This window comes from Molossus molossus, unplaced genomic scaffold (genome assembly GCF_014108415.1).
Source record: "Molossus molossus isolate mMolMol1 unplaced genomic scaffold, mMolMol1.p scaffold_m16_p_3, whole genome shotgun sequence".
In the NCBI taxonomy this organism is placed as follows: domain Eukaryota; kingdom Metazoa; phylum Chordata; class Mammalia; order Chiroptera; family Molossidae; genus Molossus; species Molossus molossus.
In genome coordinates this window covers 127,157,549-127,179,516 of record NW_023425366.1, presented here as the reverse complement: position 1 = coordinate 127,179,516, position 21,968 = coordinate 127,157,549, and the positions used below count along the sequence as shown (strand labels likewise).

The window sequence follows — 21,968 nt, the reverse complement described above, 5'->3', positions numbered from 1 at the left end:
TTAAAGGTGCAGTATTTATTTACAAATTTCTTTTCTCTTATGAACTGTCAATTCACTCCCTGTATTTCCAAACAGAAGTGTATGTCAAAGGCACTGATTACTATTGAAGTTCCAGACACAAGAGAACCATGTGCTGCCCAGCCAGCTCCAGAAGCACCCACCTCTGCTATGCCACACAGAGGGTCCACAATCTCCTTCTCAACAAAGACCTCGTGCTGAGACAGTTCCAGAGCCAGCTGATTCTCAGCATCTCCACAGGTCTCCAGCATCCTCCTTCAAAAACAAGACACCCCAACAACAAACACGTGTTCACTGAATCAGGCACTGAGTTACCACAGTGAGCTAGTTCTGCCCTTCATATGATGGGAACACAATGGATGGCTGCCTGGACACCCCCACCCATCCAATTCCACTGCCTGGCTCTCTTTCTCAAAACAGCACCTCTTACCCCAGGAGACAGTCTTCTAGCTGTGTTGATGCCTCTTGCATGTTCTGGGCGAGAGCCGTCAGAGGAAGCTTTTTCTGGAAGGCAAAATACGGTGCGTGTTTTTTGTTTTTTTTCATTAGCATTGAAACTCATCTCAGTTACCAGCTTCAGAACATCATTCTTTGGTTTCCCCCAGGCAACCACACAGGTAAGAGAGAGCCTGTGTGGGCTCCGGCTCTGGTCGCAAAGGTCTGAGCTGTGTGACTTGAGCTCCATGGCAGATCTCAGTACCTGGAATATAGGGATAATAACGGTGCAGGGTCCCAGGACTGTGGCTGACCGAAGGAGGTAATCAACATCAAGTTCTTAGCACATGTTCAGTACTCAGTAAATGTTAGCAGTGTTGTTGCTACAGTTACTATTATTAATTAACCAAGTGCACACTATGTCCCAGGCACTAGGGACACAAGACAGAGATGCTCTGATTATCACAACAAATAAATGCAATAAGGTATTCAATTTCAAAAACTTTTGCTAGAATACGTTCTTAAATGGGTTGTTAATTTGGCTGGAATCATAAAGATTTAGCTTTAGTTACATATCTAAAACTATCTAGCCAAATTTCTAAAGAAACTTTTTTATGGTTTTTATCAGAGATTTGTTTTTCAGCTGGAAATGTCCATAAGAACCATCTGATTAATGTTCTAACTGCACAGTCAAGGGAGGTGAGATGGCATGGCCAGGCACCCAAGTGAGGGATGGCAGAGCCAGACCCAGTGCTGGAGGCCTGAGCCCCGGGCTGTCTTTCCACCACGGGTAAAAGAGGAGGGGAAAGTAGTAAGTGGTTTGGTTAGACCACCAGAATCTGCTAACAGAACGTGCTTTCAATGTTGTAATGCCAATGTAACTGCCTTCCCATGAGAAAGGGCACTCATGTTAGACCAGGACCCACCTTGCCAGGGCGTTGTGCCTTGACCACGGGCATGTCCCAGCTTTCATAGGGCTCCATCGGACACACTCACACTCGTATTTACTTGTACTGTACAAAATATCTCTGGGAGGCTATATAAGAAACTGGTGGTTTTCTGGAGGGGGAACAGGGTACTGGGGAAACAGAGCTAGGAGAGACCTCACTTTATGTTCTTTTGTATACTCTGGATTTTGACCATGTAAAATCCAGCCCATTCAAAATAGTACATTGAAATTTAAAAGTAACAAGTACATTAACCCTCCTCTCCTCCCTGAAAGTTATTTTCAAATAAGTAACAGGCTTCACCTCCCTGTTGCCAGCTCCCACACTTCTGGACTAGGAAGACCTGAGAAAACGGGCAGCCTGCTTTGATCACAAGAGGATAATTCACACAGTTTATTTTTACTGCCGTTCCAAGGAAATTTAATATAAGGTAAACATAATAATCAAGAGAAATATACTTGGAGCAATTCAGGAGCCTATGGGTCCATGGGGGAAAATCATACAGAGAGGAGCCTATTTTGGTGAGCATCACTCCAGCTCCCAGCTGTAAACAGCCTGCAGTTTCTCTGCCCTGACCCCAAAGCCACATCACTCCTGCTTCCTGATGTCCACAAATAAGGGCAATCTGCTTATGGGACACGTGAGCTCATGAATGAAGATGCTGACCACCAACATCACACTCCTCCACGGAGAATGCTGAGGGCCTCCTAGGCAGGAACAGCTTGTTATCACCAGGGCTTCATTTACAAAGCTCTGAAGTCAGCATTTATGAAATGCATGCCAACTGCACAAAAAGAAGTAATTCCAGATCTGATATGACCCACAATCTCTCTGCCATGTCAACGGCTTGAGCTGAGAAGGCCATCTGCCCCGCCTCTCTCCTCCCTTCTTGCCTCTTCACATGTGTGGGAGTTACTGGTGGAGCTTTTGGAGGCTGTATTTCCTAGAGCCCTAGAGACTGCTGTGATTTTTTTTCCGTATCATATGACCTCTCCTGGTCACCTCTCTTCTATCATTTCCTTGGTGACTCCTCTTCCCACAGGCACTGTGCAGATTTCCTCGGAGCCCAGTCTCAGACACTTTCATGAGGCTGGAAAAGGAAGGCTATCACAATAGGTTTTAGACATGAGGGCCAGGTACCCTTGTCCCTACTCTCTGAAATATACCCATCACCTGCCACTCATTTCCCTCCTTTACAGCTAGGCTACCACCTCCTCCAGGAAGTCTCACCTGACTACCCTTCTCCTCCTCTGGTGCCCATTCTTGGTCCTACCATAATACCATGCAAATTTTGTTTAGTATGTTGTTGTAATAATATCCATTTGTGTGTATTTCCCCTACCAGGTCATGAGCACCTTCGAGGTGGAGTCGACCTTTCATTCATTTTATACCTCCAGCACTTGCACACAGTATGTCTTGTTTCTTCCGTGTCTGCTCTGAGACACAGCCCAGCTGTCACAAACATCCATTAGACACAAATAAAATATTTATTAGACACCTAACTGTGTGAAGGACAATGACATGTAGCAGAGGAAAGAAAGCAGAGACAATGGGGCTGATAAGGAAAAATGCAATTAGATTATCAATGGTTTAAGTCACGTTCAAGAGCTTAGGACTTCACCCAGGCAACAGGAAGCAGCATGTCTCGGACAGGCCCTGTTGGTGTTGTGGTCACCCTCTTGTGTAGAACTCTCTCCCCAGACACTACAGATGGTTGGCATCTTGGTCCCCCACCCTCCAAATGCCAGCAGTGCACTCCAGTCTCTATGACAACCAAAAATGTTTCTACACCTTTCCAAATATCCCTGTCGAGAACAACTAAATGATGTGTGTTTTGTTTCTTTGTTTTTGGTTTTTTTTTAATCCTCACCCGAGGACATTTTTCCATTTTTTGTTCAGGTAGAGTGGGAGGGAGAGAGAGGAACAGAGAGAGAGAGAGAAACATCGATGTGAAAGGAACACATCGAGTGGCTGCCACCCGCACAACCGACCAGGGCCGGGGACAAACTGCAACCGAGGTGCGTGCCCTTAGCGGGAACCGAACCCGGATCTCTCAGGACCGCAGGCCGACGCTCTAACCGCTGAGCCAAACCGGCCAGGGCTGTTTCTTTGTTTTTTTAAGGCAGGCATACAACAGGATCAATCTGTACTTCAGGAATCAACTCTGGTGATCAGGTTGAAGGCAGCCTGGAAAAGAAAGCCAGCAGGGGCAGGAACCCACTCCCGAGGTGCCTGCGGCAGTCCAGGTGAGCCGCCGCGAGTCTAGCATTAGGCGAGGCGGCAGAGTCGGGTGGTGAGGAAGCTCAACGTCACTCACAGAGAACCACAGGACTTGCTCACCCAGCCGCTCTGGGACAGTGAGGGCAAACTGAAAAGGAACATCGATAACTCCGCAGTTTCTAGCTTGCATAACAGGGAGGATGGAATTGGAGTCAGCACAGAAGGAAGAACTGGTTATGCATGCTAGAACAGACAGCTAGGGGAGGGAGTTTTTTGCTTGGCTGAAATGGTTTAGAAGTCCCTGTATACAGACTTCAGTTAGAAGCTATGAGACTAGAGGAGGAGGCCCAAGGCATGTGACTCTAAGACTGAGAAGTACAGACCTTAGGAAGCAATATTAAAAGGGCAGGCACAGCAGAAGCCATGGCAAGAGGAGGAGGAGCGACAGGGCAGCACTAGTGCATTGGGCTGATTCTGAAGGACGCGACCTGCGGCAGGCACTCCTGATCATAGGTGTATGCAAACTTCCGCCCCTGTGACACACACACGGCAGAATGCTCCGTGTTGTGCAAGACAGGAATGACCCAGTTATCAAGATGCACCCCTCCCCATAAATGTCTGTAGAAAATGTAAAAGAAAGGTGACATGGGTCATGTGTGTACCAGCCCTTCCTTTTGAGACACCTGGTAACAAGACAGTATGGCAAAAAGACGGTTTCTCACTCCACTAAGACAACCACTGGCTGGTGTAGATCAATGGGTTGGACATTGTCCTGTGCACTGAGAAGTTGCTGGTTCGATTCCCGGTCAGGACACATGCTGGAGTTTCAGGCTTGATCCCCAGTAGGGGATGTGCAGGAGGCAGCCAATCAATGTTTCTCTCCCTTCCTCTCTCTCTAAAATCAATAAAACATTAAAAAAAAAAGACAACCACTGGAAGAGATGCCTTCTACTCCTGTTGGACATACACAAGGAAAAGAGCCCAAGGAAGCTGCTGATAGCCAACCTGCAACTAGGAGGGGTGCCCATTCAGGGGTCAAGCGGACCCTGAAGAAGGGAGAGGAGAAAAGACACTAGTCGTCTGGCTACATCACTGAAATCTGAGACCAAGCCTTACCTAAAGGTCTATCCCAACTTCTGGATTTTCAGTCAGTAAGCCAATACATTCTACTTTGTAAGTGAATTCCTGACAAACCTTCGGCTTTTTGACATCAAGGGGCTCCGAGCGACTTGTCCACTCTCTGGTCAGTGACAGGTGGCTCAGTCAAACGCACGGCATGGGCAGGGCTTTCAGCTCAGTGATGTCTTAAGCACAAAACAATGTCATGGGCGGGCAGGTGTTGTGAGCATGGACGTGATATAAGGTCCTAATCTGCAGGTGAATTTGCAGATGCTGCTTGGGGAAATCCAGCCAATCAAAGGGGGAAAGCCCCTCAAAGGCACGAGAACTAAGACTCGGAGTCACATCTGCTACTCACATGTCTCCTGTCAGCATCTGTGCCGTGCTGGCCCTGGAAGCATGCTGCCAGACGCTTGTGAGAGTGGTGGCACATTGACCGCACTGCGTCCAGGCGCCGTTCGATCTAGCAAAACAGAGACAAATGAGCCATTTGCAGTGCTGACGAACAAACTTAGCCTCTTCCTTATATGGTGTCTGCATCAGGCAGTAAAAACATCCTGCAGTCACATCTGTTGGCTCTTGGGTGTAAAGGCAAATGCTTCCTGGTCACTGACACCAGGGCTCCTCGCTGCGGACACTTGGGGCCAGATAACTGTGGGTTGTGGACAACTGCCCTGTGCATCACAGGATGTTTGGTAGCATCTCTGGCCTCTGCTCACTGGATGCCAGTAGTTGTGACAACCAAAAGTGTCTCCAGACAATGTCAAATAAACCCTCAGAGGGCAAATCACCTCTGGGTGAGACCCACTGACCTCCCTTGCTCTGAGGGTTTTGGGTCCCTGAGAGGCTGAATCTAAACTTGCCATCCATCACAAAGAGCAGTGGCAGTGAAGTCACACACCACAGCACCAGGAATGTGCCAGGGCCAACCTAAAGAAGTGCAAGTGATGTCCTGGGCCCAGACCCAGGTCCACTTCAGGGAGGGAAAAGCCTCAGGGGCCTTCAGCAGCTCTGTCCTGCACATGGCAAGGAGACCTTCCACACACGGGACAGCAGGCAGAAGAAACACAACAAATGCTCCACAATTTAACCTCAGGGCCAGTGTTTTCAAAACTACCCCTTATTGGGCTTGGGGTGGGTTTTTGTTTTTGTTTTTCAAATAACCCTCTAAAGCAGAGTGGCAGCCAGTAATAAGAAACTGACTCAGGGACCCCTGCATCATGATTAGCTTTCCAAAATATTATTGCTGGGATATGACTGTTTATGGCCAAGGGAGCTGCTTTTTAAGGAAGGAATGCCAAAAATGTGTATTCCGATGACTCATTAAGAATGAGAGCAGGCCCTTAGGGATGCTTTCTATTTTAAAGAAAAATCAACAGATTCAAAGCACAGTACATTTTTACCCCAACATTTTACTCAGTGAAATGGTTCTGCCTCTCTAAGGTACTCGTGGTACTAGCAGCCTCCGTCCAGATGCAAACCGGCGGGTCACCAGGCACATTTACATTTAGCAGCAGATGCCACATCACTTCCCCAAAGCTTACAATGGCCAGATTTAAAAACATTAGAAAAATAATATACCTCTTCAGTTGCCATAAAAGCACGGGAAAACCCCCCAAAAACTCCAAAAAATTTCAGTTTTCATTCCAATTTCCACTAGAATGTACAGTCTGTGGGGCCAGGGCCTTGATCTGTTTTGCTCACTATTTATCCCGAGTGCCTGGAACACTGTCTGGCTCACGAGTGGGAGGTGCTCACTTAACATCTGGTGAAAAGACATGTATCTATTGAGTCCCTATACAAGGTATACAAAAACAACAGTAGACACATGGTGGTTCCTGCCCTCTGGGAATCACAGCTACCCTAGGAAATAACATACAAGCTAAATGAAAAGGCAGCCTCTTTAGCTGCTCTCACGGAGATCCAAGAAAGGACTCAGAACAGCAGTTTTCAACTGGTGCACTGCAAGAATTTTTAAAACATGCAGTACGTGACTATTTAGTCAGGGACACTGACCTCTTCTCCCTTAGGCTGTCAAATGAAAAAATGACAACAACCAACACAACAATAGCTGTACAGTGTGAATGAATCAAAACTATACCTATTTTTTTTGTCAGATCGCAAAAGATGTAATTTTGGTGTGCTGCTGAATTTTAGTAATTAGTCTATGTGCCATGAGACAGATGAACAAGGTTGAAAACTGCTGACGTAGGAGGACACAGAGCAAGTTAAGGGAAGTTTCACACCAGAAACAAAATCATCTTTGTGGCTGCAACAGTGGGAACAAAACAAATCACCATTCAGCATGACCACGTGCCAGGCTCCACCCATGCTCTCCATGTTTAACTCATTAACCCCCTAACAGCCCTATGAGGCAATGCAGCTATTAGCTGCCTTTTAGAAAACTGGAAACTGAGGCAAGGGGATGTTAAAGTAAACCCCTGAGGCTGCAAAGCGAGGCAGACCTGGAGTTTGAATCCAGGTAGGTGGGCACCAGACTTCACACTTTTAACCACTCCTCTCCTTCTTTACACTTAAAAACAGAAATCAGAAAAACATCTGCAGCAATTACAGCAGACATGGAGTAGGTATCTGTGCCACAAAATAAGGAACTCCTAGAAATGGGCACATCTTCAGGCCCCAGCAGACGTTTGGGCAAAGGGACAAGGACGGTGGCTGCCGCCGGGAGAACGGGCCCGCTCACCTCGTCTCAGGGCTTCAAGGTCAGATGGAGTGATGCACAGCCCTGGTGTGGGATGTGGGCAGGAAAATACTGACATGAAAACTGAGTGTAATTAAAGCTTAACTGGACCAAACAATATTTCTGAATGTCTGAAAATGAGTTGGAAATATATGATAAATACCGAAGAGAAAATAGTAAGAATATGTTTCTTTAATAAATCTTTGGGGGGGTGGGGGGGCTTCTAATCCTTAATGAAAACTTCGAGTTCTCCAAAAAAAAGGAAAAGAAAATAGAAACAAGTGTTCTTAAAATATTCCACTGCAGATGGCTGTCATAATTTAGGACGTCGTGGTAGAAATAGCATTTAAAAAAAATAATGCTCCTTCCCTCCACAGGAGGAGAAAGAGTCTGGGGGCAGATCTTTGGTTCTCGGGGATTCCCTGGAGCAGACCGGCTGCAGGTAATGGAAATGAAGCCAAGGAGAAGATGAGGAGGGCTACTGTCCTTCCTAAAATATCTGGTGTGGGTGGGGATGAAGTGCAGTAGGGTGAAGTGACGTGTATCAAGGGTCCAGGGTCCCTGGGAGAAACCCAGTCCCAAAGTTAGGGAAACCTGTTGAGAGATGGAGGGGCGTGGCCCTGGCTCAGGTCCTGGGCAGGAAATGCCCCTCCCTACGAAGAGGAAAGAAAGTTTGAGCTAATGACTTGAAGCCACCCTATTGCCTCATAGTGGTTCTGACAATCCAGTCACTGTTACTGAGACCCTTAAGTCCCTCAGGACCCAAGGCAGCCACGAGTCAGGAACAAGACTATAAGAGGGAACGAAGAGTCAAAACTCTAGGCTGAAGCCAGAGGGACCACTGCTGCAGGGCCTCTCCCATCAAGGCACCATCAGAGTGGTAAACCATAGTCCCTCAGCCTGCCCAAGACCGGTGACCAGGCCACAGCTCCAGGAACTGACCAAGCCGACCAAGTAGTCCCCCACCCCAACTCCAACACCTGGCACTTGAAAGCAAGACTACCCCCACTTGAACTGCACAACACGATACCAAAGTTTCAGATCCCCTTTCTATCACCATGCAACTCAACGGCTGTTCTTTCCTACTCAAATCATGCCAATCAATTTTATTCTGTTTCAGGTTAAAAAAAACTCATAAGCTTCAGTTCTCATCCATGGATATTTTTTAACATGCCTTTAAACAGAACATTTTAAAAAGACTTAATTTAGTTACCTGTAACAGATCTTCACTGAGGACTTCTGTTTTCTCGGCTCTGCAGGAAAAATTTTAAGTTCGGAGTTAGAGGTCAGCAATGAAAAGCAACTCAGGACAATTAATAATTATCCCAGAACTTTAACCAGCAGAAATGAATGTAACAAGGGGAGAAATCTACTAATTTTTACATCAGAGGGCCATTTAAGCAAAACTAAAGAAAAACAAGTGCCCTGGTCGATTTGGCTCCGTGGTTAGAGCGTCAGCCGGTGGACCGGAGAGACCCGGGTTCATTTCCCGCCAAGGGCACATACCTTGGTTGCGGTTTGTCCCCGGCCCCGGATGGGGTCGTGTTGGTGGCAACCAGTCAACGTGTCTCTCTCGCATCAATGTTTCTCTCTCTCTTCCTCCCTCTCTACCTCCCGCTCTACCTGAAGGTAAAATGCAAAAAATGTCCTCCAGTGAGGATAAAAAAAATAAAAAATAAAAACAAGCTTAAGTTTACAGAGAACAGCAATGCAAACCTCACCTCAGGAGGTTCTAACTCAGTAGCTCTGGAGCAAGCTCCACCTGCCCAGAGGTCCATGGAAACCCAGGGAGCAGACTGAGCTAGAGAAGCCTAAACTTCAATTCTAAAAGGATCAATTCTGAGCCACAGTCCTGCTGAGTTAGTCACCAATGCAAAAGCACTAAGCAATGATACACAACAGTAACAATTAGTACTCCCTCCCTCAGATTTCTCCTTATCTTTACTTTTAAAAGTTATTTTCATAGCTTTCCCTCATCTATGCTTTAGAACTACTGTTGGCGCCGCTGACCTTCCAGAAAACCAACACGGTGGCCAACAAACAGCAGAGATGCTGCTGGCTTCCCAGCTGCCAAATCACAACTTTGTAAAAAGACCTTTCTCTGTAACTCAAAAGGGCAGCTTGTTGCTATACATAATATCCAGAATTACCATAGGTGCCATGGGACTTGATTCAAATAGTGATTTAAGCCAAGTCATTTAACAACCATACCAAATTCTCTTAGAAATAAACAAGGACATTTTTAAGAGAAAAGTAAAAGTCTGTTGCAGCCCTCAACTTTGGGAAATAGAGAAGAGGAAGGCCATCAATTCTGAAGCCTTTTATAAGATATATTGCAGAATGGAGGGCTGCATATCTTGCCCATGTACTAATGCAAAGAAGGAAAAGTCATGTGGCCAGAAAGCGAATGGAACCCCCTAAAATGACCTCAAAACACTGCTGAGCTCAGAACAGTACGGTGGTACACACCTCCAGCCTATGCTCAGGTGATGGCATGTCAAGTAAAACCCAGAGATTGCCACAGAGGTCTCCAACACCAGCTGTCACAGCAGTGCCCCAGTTAACTTGGATGCCCCGGCTCACTCACCAGTTTCTGCAGGAAACCGGAACTCTGATCTGCCTCAAATATCTACCAGGTCTAAAGGAGCAGAGCCTGCAGACCAGGGCAAGGCCCCAGCTCCCGAGGAAGCCAACTCTCAGCTCCCTGAACAAGTCCTGCAAGCAGCAGGCCAAAATATGCCAGCCTAGCACTCACTTGGCACGCGGGGGGCCAGGAATTGCTGAAGTGCCAAACACAGGTAGTCATGCCAGTCAGGGAAGTGGAACAGGACTCCAGCTGACTATGAGCTCAAGCAACTGGCCTCAAAAAGAACCCCACAGTCAACCTAACAAGGACAGTCCAGGCAGAGACTGCCATAGCTTCCAGACGTACGCACACTCCCCAGGAGCCTCGCCCTGCCTCTAAGCAAACCACCACCATGGACCGTGGGACTGTCACTTTGTCCTCTCTAGCGAGAGACCTGAGCAGGGCCCGGTATCGAGTGGAAGTGTGCACAGAGGAAGGTACCAACTTCTATTAACATGTACTGGACCCTTGAACAACTCAGGAGTTAGGAGCACCGAATCCAGAGAATGTTTTACTCTCCCAAAACTTAACTGCTAATAGCATACTTGACCAGAAGCCTTACCAATAACAAACAGTCAACACATATTTTGTATGTAATAGGTATTATATAATGTATTCTTGTAATAAAGACAGAGAAAGAAAATGTTATTAAGAAAAGCATAAAGAAAATACAGTCCTGATCAGTCTGGCTCAGCGGTTAGAGTGTCAGACTAAAGGGTCTCGGGTGCAATTCCCGGCCCTGGTCAGGGTCCTGCAGGAGGAAACCAATCGATGTTTCTCTCTTTCTCTCCCTCCCTCCCTCCCTTCCACTCTATCTAAAAATCAATGGAAAAACATCCTCGGGTGAGGATTATCAAAAAAAAAAATACATTTACAGTATTTATTGAAAAAATAAAAAAAAATCCTTAAATAAGTGGAGCCACGCAGTTCAAACCCATGTTGTTCCAGGGTCAGTTGTATTCGTAAGTTCAAAAGAAGAGATTCAGAGCAATATGTCCTCTTACGAGATGAACTTACTTTAAAACTGTAACAGAAGAAGAGGGAAATGTATGGGCTATTAGCAAGTGTGAGAGTCAGTAATGCTCAATGGTATGCTGGGGTTGGCTCAGGAGAACCACTTACATACATCTTTTCCTAGCTCCTTGTGCAATGACTTCACACTGGTAATTTGAAATGAAAAATAAAATGCAATACAAACAAGTGCAAACACAATACAAATCAGGGCTTTTGGGTGGTGGGAGGGGATTCAGATGTTAAAACATTTATGAGCACAGCACTGCAACAGCCACACACAAAAAAAAGCAAATATAAAAACAAAGCAAACATTAACTTCAGGGAAAAAAAATAAAAAGTCCATTAGAAAGATAATCCTAGTAAACTACTATGCTCACCTTCAAATAATTGATTGGCTACAATAATACAATGCAAATATCAAATAGTAATATATCTAAAAATTATAATGTAACTGGACTGTCAGCATACGGAAGCAGAAGTACCGAGAAAGGTTACATAAGAGGTCAGTAAATGATGCCTAAACTTGGTAACTCCAAGAGCAGCAGTTCACACATATTTATAAATATATGAATGAATATATGCCGGAGTAAACAGCTAAAATTTGAAAGGAGTTGCCTCTTTGGTTGGGGAATCTCAACTGGGAAAGTGGGGAAGAACCCACTCCATTTTGTGAGAAGCCTTTTATGATTATTTGACTTTCTAAATGTCATGGACATGTAGTTTCAAGTTTTTAAAAATAGTTGTTAGTTACATTTTCTAGTAACACGTTTGATCTGACTTTAAGTGAAGCATAACTCTAAAGCACTGGCACCCAACTGTCAACCTACAAGAGCGCAACAGAACACACCTCAGAGTATCCACAATACAAGGCAAGTCAGCCTATTTATTTTCCTACTTACAAATTATCAACTGGACCCTCTGCTTTATTAAAGGCCTTTTACCTGGAGGCTGAAAAATATGTGGAACAAATATAAAAACATGAACATACTGTTCAAAAATAACTTTGCACTATGTTTCCGGCCTTTGTGGACACTTTGTACATTGCATTGATAAAATTAATTTTAGAAAGAGATCCAACGCAGCTTCTTAACCAGATTTTAAGGTTTACTGAAATTATTTAAAATTACCTATAATCAGGAAAGATTACTTTTTCTCCCAGCTTTACTGAGATATAACTAACAAACAAAACTATCTATTTAAAGTATACAAAGTGATGATTTTATTTACATTGTGAAATGATGACCACAATTGGATTAATGAACTCACCTGTCACCTGCCCTAGTTACCGTTTTTGTTATGGTTGTAAGAAAGCTTAATATCTACTCTCTTTAGTAAATTTCCAGTATATAATAAAGTATTATTAACTGTAGTCACCATGCTGTACATTAGATTCCAGAATTTATTCATCTTTTAACTGAAGGTTTATATCCCCATTTCCCCCATGCCCCAGCCCCTGGCAACTATCACTGGACTCTGTTTCCATGAGTTCAATTTTATTTTTTTAGATTCCACACATAAGTGAGGTCATACAGTTTTTGTTTATGTGTGTTTGACTTATTTCACTTAGTATAATGTTCTCCAGGTTCACCCATGTTGTTGCAAATGGCAGCATTTCCTTCTTTCTCATGGCTGAGTAATATTCCAATATGTGTATGTATTACATCTTTGTCCATTCATACAATGGTAGGCCATTTTCATATCTTGGCTATTGTGAATAACGCTGCAATGAACATAAGAGTGCAGATATCTCTTTGAGATACTGATTTTGTTTCCTTCGGATATATACCCAGAACTGGGATTGCTGGACCATAAATAAGGTAGTTCTATTTGTAATTTCTTGAGGAACCTCCATACTGTTTTCCATAATGGTTGTACCAATTTACACCAGCAGTGTAAAAGTGTTCTAATTTCTCATTCTCACTAACATCTGTTATTTTCTGTCTTTTTGATAACAGATATCCTAACAGGTATGACATGATAACTCATTGTGGTTTTTCATATACCTGTTGGCTATTTGTATGTCTCCTTCAGAAAAATGTCTCCAGTCATGCCCTGCATAATAATGTTTCAGTCAACAACAGACAGCACATACAACAGTGGTCCTATAAGATTATAATGAAGCTGAAAAATCCCCATGGCCTAGTGATGCTGCACCATCACGATGCTGTAGCCATGTAATGCAGTAGCGTAAAGGTTGCAAAATTCAGTAAGGCTGTGGTTGAGATGGCAAACAACTTAATCCTGGGTGTGAATGAGGGTGACACAGAAGAGCTCCTAGCAGTGGTTCTGAGGATGAGTTGTTTGATCTGAACCGGAACACAGCTGAAGAAGAGGCCAAGAGAAAAGGAAACTGCAGGAGAAGAAAAAAAAAAAAAACCCAAGAAAATTCACAGTGAAGGGTTCAACAGAAGCTTTTGCAGACCTTAACAAGCTCCTTAAAATGTTTAAAAAATATGGACCCCAACACTGAATGGTTTCCATTGACAGAGAGAAATATTCATGGTATATTATCTTCTAATAAGTAAATCTACGATGGAAAAAAATATCCTCGGGTGAGGACTTAAAAAAAAAAAAAAAAAAAAGTCTGACCCAGTCCTACAAACGCATTCATGGTAAGTGCCCTATACAAGTGTACCACATTTTATCTTTATACTGCATTTTTACTGTATTTTTCCTGTTTAGATATCTTTCAATACACAAATACTTACCACTGTGTTCTAACTGCCTACAGTATTCATACAGTAACATGCTGTGCAGGTTTGTAGCCTAGAAGCAATAGGCTAGGCCATATAGCCCAGGTGTGTAGTGGGCTATGCCATCTGGCTTTAAGTAAGTATGCTCAATGATGTTTACATGACAACAAATTACTCAGTACATATCCCATTATTAAGCAACACACAACTGTACTTAGGTCCTTTACCCATGTTTTAGTCGGGTTAGTTGGGTTTTGTGGGGTTTTTTTACTATTGCTCTGTATGAGTTCCTTGTATTTTTTTGAATATTAACCCCTTATCAAATGCCTGCAAATATTTTCTCCCATTCTGTAAGTTGCCTTTCCATTTTGTTGACTGTTTCCTTAGCTGTGTTAAAGCTTTTTAGTTTGATGTCCCACTTGTTTATTTTTTCTTTGGTTACAGTGCTTTTGGTGCCATATCCATTAAATCACTGCCAATACCAATTTTAAAAAGCTTTTTCCATGTTTTCTTCTAGGAGTTTTACTGTTTCAGGTCATATATTTTACTCTTTAATCCATTCTGAGTTAATTTTTGTGAACGGTATAAGGTAGGATTTGTTTCATTCTTTTGCATGAGGATATCCATTTTTTCCTGCACCATTTTATTAGAAAGACTATCCTTTCCCTATTGCATATTCTTGGTGCCCTTGTCAAAGGTTATCTGACCATACATGTGTGGGATTATTTCTGGGCTCTCTATTCTGTCCCATTGGTCTATGTGTCTCTTTTTCTGCCAGTACTATACTGTTTTGATTACTACAGTTTCATAATATAGTTGAAATCAGGAAGTGTGATGCCTTGCTCTTCTTGCTCAGGATTGCTTTGACTTGTCAGTGTCTGTTGTGTTTCCAAATGAATTTTAAGATCATTTTTCTGTTTCTGTGAAAAATGCCATTGGAATTCAATATAAGGACTATATTGACCCACAGATCACTTTGAGCAATATGGCCATTTTAACAATACCAATGCTTCCAATCCATGAATATGGGGCATCTAGGAAAGGTTATTTTTAAAAAAAAAATCCTCACCCAAGGATATTTTTCCATTTATCTTCAGCTAGAGTGGGAGGGCGGAGGGAGAAAGAGAGAGAGAAACATTGATGTGAGAGAGACACATCGATTGGTTGCCTCCCGCATGACCCCAACCAGGGCCAGGGACGAACCACAACCAGGGTATGTGCCCTTAACCGGAATCGAACCTGCGACTCTTTGGTCCTCAGGCCGACGCTCTAACGGCTGAGCCAAACTGGCCAGAGCTAGGAAAGATTACTTTTAAGTGACAAATCATGAATCCTGAATGTAATATACATATCAGATGGTTCCCTCCAACAAAGATTTCTCCACTGGCCTGTTCAACTTCACCTTAATTTTAGGGAACCACCACCTTCCCCACCTCCCCCAATATGTGGTCCAATGACCTGATCCCCCTCATCATTGTCATGGTCCAAGGCTCAGCCCTTTCTGTTGAACTGAGTGTTTACCAGAGACGTAGAATTCTGACCTAGGAAAGTCCAGTGATTCTTCAGAATATTGGTCTGAGTGCCCAATCTAAAGGTATTCACATTAGCCAAAGAAACTTGGTTTTTACTGAGATGTGTTGTCTTTGATTTGTTTTTTTAATTCATTAATAAAGCAAGGTGGGGAGCAATATATTGAATTTGTCAAGGCAGCTAAAGTAAAAAAATAAAATGGTGGTCAAAGTTATCCACTAATAAAAATAATGCTTGCTTCACAGGTTTTAAATCAGACATTTCACTCACAGACCTAAACTTTTTGTATACGGGTTTTTTTCTTTCTTTCTGTTTTTGTCAGAGCCTTCTTTGTGCCCAATGTTCTGTGCTTGGAAACATTCCACTTGAATGTTTCCTGTCTGTAACTAGAAAAACAATACAAGCAGGAAGGCACGTCCCACTTGCCATTTCACTCTGGGGTTTGTTTTTTCCTATGTAAGTCACTGTGCAATTTCACTAGTCACTCAATCAAGGCTTATGTTAGGCAGGATTTTTCATGTACTTACCACTTTTTGGTAAAGCTAAGATTTTCCCCTCATAATTCCCAAAGCCTAAAAGCGTAGTGCTGTGCTGGCCTCGATATGTTCACCTCTCCCTGGACTAGCTGTGGTGCCGTCCAGCCTGCAGTCACCATTAACAGGATGTGTCTCTCGGCCCACTCACCTGACCGGGAGAAAACAGAAACATCCCCAATCTGAAGCAGTCCATCAGAATATGCTTCAACCAGGAGACAGGGTCAAAGGAAACTTCCAGTTGGCCTGACAATGTCCATATCTAACTGTAGACTAATTTCTAGAGGACTTACAGCCACCACTACACTCAACTGCCAAACACCACGATTACGAACCATCATTTTGTTTCTCAGGGTACTGACTATACATTACATTCAGGACACACACATTTTCACAAAGCATGGATTCTGGGAGCCCGGGAAATAAAGGCTCAAGTCCACACCGTCTGCATGCCGTGATGTGAGCAGAGCATCACTGACCTCTTCCCCACTAGCCAGAGTTTCATGGCACAGAGGCCAAGTCCACCTTAGCCATCTCTCCTCCCCCAGCACCTTAGCTTAGTAACTGCCTGCCACACAGTAGGCGCTTAATAAATATACATCAGATGAATAAATAAAAAAGTAAATGCTATCACAATGGTAGGTAGAGTAAGGTTTAGGAAAAAATATTCCAGATTTCAAAATAGGTAGCAAGAAAAAAGTTCAATAACACTAGGCAAGAAAGCAGTCACATATGTGTAGAATTACGTTATATAGTAAAATCCACAATTACTGAAATTAAAATGTGATATGGCCTTCCAAAATTAATCTGTTTTAATGCAAAACACACAAAAAGTAAACCATCCATGCTCCCAGGGGTCAGCAGCACACTCTGGCATGCGGGTCAAATGCAGCTCACCACCCATTTTTTATGGCCAGCGGGGGAAGAATAATTTTTATTTTAAAATGGTTGAAAAAAATCCAGAGGAATAAATGTTCTATGACAGACAATTACATGAAATTCAAATCTCGGCATGTACACAAAAAAATCCAGAGGAATAAATGTTCTATGACAGAAAATTACATAAAATTCAAATCTCAGCATGTACACAGCCTGGAGCACAGCCAGGCTGACGGGTGTGTGTACGGCTGTCTACAGCTGCTTTCCCACTGTAGCACCAGGGTTGAATTGCCGTGACAGATAGGTCATAGGGCCTGTAGAGCTCAAAATATTTACTATCTGGTCATTTACAGGAAAAGGCTGCCAATTCCAGGTCTGCACAGGTGTGGTGCAAACCTCACTGGTAACCCTGGTATGTGAGGCTAGCCTGGAAGTGTATTTTCTCTTCCTAGACATTCTGCCTCATGTTCGAGAAGCAGCTGCCAAAATGATGGGGGTGGCTGACTGATTACCAAATGTGTAGGCACAGCCCAGCGCTGGTGACAGAGAGAAATCAGAAATTATGTCTGTTCTCCATCTACCCTCTACCCACCCATGTCCCCACAACAAACACTGAAATATTACAATGATTGTTTTCTTTCTGATCCCTACTTATATACAGATTTCAGGACAAGGTTTAAATAAATACAACTGTCTACATCAGGCATTAGCAAAACCAAATAATCAACACTGTAGGCTTGCAGGCCACACGGTCTCTGCCATAAGGTTCAGCTCCACTGTTGTGCACGAGCAGCCATGGACAAAAAATAAATGAGTGAACTAGCCATGTCCCGATACACTTTATTTAGGGGCACGGAAATTTGAATCCACACAATTTTCATATGTCATAAAATACTATTCTTCTTTTGATTTTTCTTCAACCATTTAAAAATGCAAACACCACACTGAGTCAGCCAGATTTGGCCTGAAGGCCACAGTGTACCGACTCCTGATCTGTGTACAAGCAGAGTACGGTTTCCTTCGAAACTCCATTCCTTTTTAATCACTTCCAAATTCTTCTTATGTTGAAAGGGGATTTCTCTGCTGTCCCAACCTGTGTTTCAGAAGTTGAAAGGCACTGACTTTTTAAGACTCCACCAAATTGCTCCTCTTCAATCCTTATAGCCGCGCTGGGGCCTCAGGACAGCTCTCCTTCCCACTACCCAGTACATGTGTGCTCCACTCAAAAAGGCAAGCGTGGGGCCAATACCAACATCAAGTGAACATTAACGGCTCCCCATTGCTCCCAAGATCACAGCACTGTGTGTTGTGGGTTACAAACTCACAGATCATAGTTCTGGGTTTTTTTTTAACTTATATATTCACTTTGATATACCAATTAAAATTTTTAAAAAAGAAATGGGGGCATGGAGAACACATTTAATAAACTGATTTTAAATTCTGGCTATCTGAAAATATCTATATGTACCTTTGATGAGTAAAAGATCAACTCTAGCCAATCTTCTGAGGAACCTCAATATGACAAAGGGCAATAGCACCACAGGGTCACTTCACGCAGCGGAACCTATGTTCTCAGGGAAACTACATTGGCCAGACCCACAGACACATGGTGAATTCCATTCTGCTGGGAGCCAGACTCTATGCAGCACTGTCATCTCCTATTACAACTGTTTACAAAACCCACTTGAGCCTTGGCGCCCAGTGGGGAGACACACATTTGATTTCATAGTGAGCCAGGGTGGATTTTTCCTGTTTTATCTCATTAGATTAGCTGTCTTAAATTTCTGGGAAGGAACCTGAAATCCACATAATTGAATTTTAAAAATAAAGGACCCCTGACTTTTAATAAAGAAAACAATTTATTACACATTCCACAAAGTACTTTAAAAAGTTTTAAAAGTTTACAGAACTCTAATGATAGTATGGGAAAAGAAAAAAATTATCTCCATGCATAACACTGTAAAGGGGAGAGGGGTTTATCAGAGAAGAAAATGGTCCAATAGAAAGTATTCTGGTAATAATATGGGAGAAATACATCTAATAGTTCTATATGTTGAATTATTTCCCTAAATGATGAAATTTTGCCCACATATTTATAGCTTAAGATAAGGAACAATTACTTTTTTACTTTAAACAACAATATCAAAGCTCTTATCAACCTTAACCTGAACTCCAATCAATGATGAGGATGAACTGTCTTGTTTTAGAATACATGGAACTGAGTGTTACTATTTTCCTCCTTGTGTAAGCACATCCCTGCAGCTTTCTGTTCAGTCACTTGGCTTTTCCCTCGCCACATGAAATGGAATCTGTTTGCTGGCCCTGCTATAACCACGTGCTAAGTTTCAAAGCTCCACCAAGGATTCCTGCCTATGGTAAAGTCAGAAGGAAACTTCGAGGTCACCAGCACACTGTGTGACTCCCCTCAATGGTCTCTCAAGGGACTTCCAAGTCCCTCCTTCCCCTCCTGCTTGGACCTGGAGGCAGCTGAGTTTGAGATTTCAAAATTTATTTCAGCAAGCAAATATATGTGAGAAATATTTTGCCAAGTATCACAATGAGGACACTGCACATGGAGTTAAGACCTGGGACGACATCTGAGGGGCCCAGGCTGCTGCAAGGGCCCAGGGCAGTGCAAGACGCCAGGGGGAGCTGAAAAGCCCCACAAAAAAATCTAAAGCAAAAGTGCCAAAGGCCAGGCCACCCGGCGCCAGGAGCTCAGCCCTGATTGTGCTGTGGCTGCGGGCAGGGGCGCTCCACCCCTCCAGACAGGTTGTGCAGGCTCTTCCGTGCTTCGCCCTGAGCCAGCACATGTGGATTTGAAACAGCACGTCCCCACAGAAAGCCAGCTCTAAGGATCATTAAGTTTTCAGTCCACCTTACATGGAATCGTTTCACTTACAGCTGATCTAAAGACAGCCCAAGAGGGAGCCACTCTGAACCCAGGGAAAGCAGTAAAAAAATGTAGGAGATAACAGTGCTTCTCAACCCCAGCTATATATGCCAGTCCGGGGCTTTAAATATAATACAGATGATTCCCTTCATATGAAATGGTCAGAAAGAGCAAATCTGTAAAGGCAGAAAGTAGGCTGGTGGTTAGCTGAGGGTAAGGGTGGGGACAGGGATTAACTACAGGTCTTATTGGAGTGATGAAACAATTCTAAAATTGGATTGTGATGACGGTTAAATAAGTCTACAAATTTAATGAAATCAACACTTATAATGGGTGAATTTTATGATAAAGTGTATCTCAAAGAGTTGTTTAAAAACAGAATAATACCTGGACTCCCACCCAGAATGAATGAATAGATACCTCTGGGGCTGGGGCCTGGTTTTCTTTTTTTTTTTAAAGCTCCCCATGCCACTCCAAAGTGCAGCCCCCAATGAGCAGCTCTACCTTGGATGGCCAGAGTATAGACAGCTGGCAGGTGGTGGAGCATCTACCAGGACAGCGTAGAAAGAGGGTCCAGCAGTTAAGTGGCAGCAGAAGCGAAGGTAGCCAGAAAAGTCCCTGTAGGGCAGACCACACTAGGTCAAGACTGTCTAGGATGTGATCTCATGTGCATGATTCACAGTCGGGCTTCTTGTCTTGCTCTCACAGGCAGAGCAAGCTGAGTGATAAGATGCTGATGGATTCCAGATTCTAAGTTTCATTTTTGGCAAAGACTAAGGAAAGAGTGCACAGTAGGAGCCAGGAGTCAGGGCTCTGGAGTTTGATAGACCTGACTTTGAGTCCAGTGTTGCTGCTTGGTGAACTATGACTGTGATCTGACTCCTCCACTGCAAAATGGAATGATCCTACTAGGAGTAACTAGGGGTGATGATACCACCACCACCACCACCACCACCACGGAGTGGCTCTTTAGAAACAACAGTTATCTCATTTACCCCATTTATCTTATTTATCTCATTAAACATGTCCCGGGAACGTCAGTCAGGGTTCATGGACGTTAGCTATTCTGCGAATGACAAGTAGCCACCATCAGATAAATTCCAAGCAGTGAGTCTTATCTCGAATGATAATTCTGCAGTTATTCAGCAGTTCCATCTTCTTCTGAAAGAAGTTAAGGTGGAGACCAAACCTCACAAAGACAAGAGGCTATGTCTAACTTATAGCAGCAGCAAGGCATGCAGCTCACTTAAACAAAGGGTTGGCCCTGGCTGGTGTGACTCTGGTTGAGCATAGACCCATGCATCAAGAAGTTGCCAGTTCGGTTCCTGGTCAGGGCATATGCCCCAGGTTGTGGGCCAGGTCCCCAGTGAGGGGTATGCAGGAGGTGGCCAATCGATGTTTCTATCTTTCTCTCCCTCTCCCTTCCTCTCTAAAATCAAGAAAGAAAAATTATTAAAAAAAAAAAAAACAAAGGGTTGGCCCTGGCCGGTGTGACTCAGCCATTAGACCAAAGAGTTGCGGGTTTGATTCCCAGTCAAGGGCACATACCTCAGTTGCAAGTTCGATCCCTTGCCCCGATTGGGATCGTGCAGAAGGCAATCAATCAATATGTCTCTCTCAAATGGATGTTTCTCTCTCTCTCCCCCACTCCCTCCCTCCTTCTCACTCTATCTAAAAATCAATGGAAAAATATCCTTGGGTTGGTTGTGATAATGCTGTGTAGGCTGGAGGCCACCAAAGAGAATCACAGGCACACAATACACAGAAACTTAGAGACCAACTTATGTGGTGAGTTAGCAAAAACTCTCTAGACAGAAACCACCTTAGGATAGACCTGTTACAATATATTTAGATGTCCATTCATTCAGCCAGTACTCAGGGAGCTCTCACTGAATATCAAGAACAAGGGATGGGAGGAGAAATGACCCACAGTTGCACCCCTGGGAAGATGACGGGAAAAGCAGAAATGTAAACAAATAGCTACTTCAGAGTTCTGGGTGCACAGACAAGAGCAATGGACTGTGTGGCAAGGAGGCTTCACAGAGAAGCAGTCCAAGCAGATCTCAGATAAGACAGACACACCCAAAGAACACAGGGGAGGGGATTTGGAGAGGGTCCTGCATTAGGGCACAGAATAGGGGGTGTGGGACCTGGCTGAAAAGAAAGGCATTGCCTCATTGCCTACTAAGGACTAGGGGGCAATGGGAGCCATTGATGGTTTCTTGACAATGGAATGGCAAATCTCAAACTCAGATTTGAACTTTAGAATGACAGTTCTGTAGCAGAGTGCAGAATGGAGACAGGGAGAATACGGGAATACAGGGGGTAGGGTGGAGGGCAGGAAGGCTCTGCAGCTATCC

General features: G+C 43.8%; 1 protein-coding gene across 4 annotated transcripts in view; it reads right to left on the bottom strand.

Annotated features, from left to right (window-relative positions):
- ARHGAP17 (Rho GTPase activating protein 17) overlaps positions 1-21,968 on the bottom strand; it is an 89,452-nt gene that overhangs the window by 46,075 nt on the left and 21,409 nt on the right. For all 4 annotated transcript variants that reach the window (XM_036278662.1, XM_036278665.1, XM_036278664.1 and 1 more), the window contains exons 2-5: positions 8,654-8,693; positions 5,098-5,202; positions 449-522; positions 162-273 (exon numbers count right to left, since the gene is read on the bottom strand). In XM_036278662.1, coding sequence (XP_036134555.1) covers positions 162-273; positions 449-522; positions 5,098-5,202; positions 8,654-8,693 — 331 coding nt within the window. The remainder of the gene's footprint in view (positions 1-161; positions 274-448; positions 523-5,097; positions 5,203-8,653; positions 8,694-21,968) is intronic.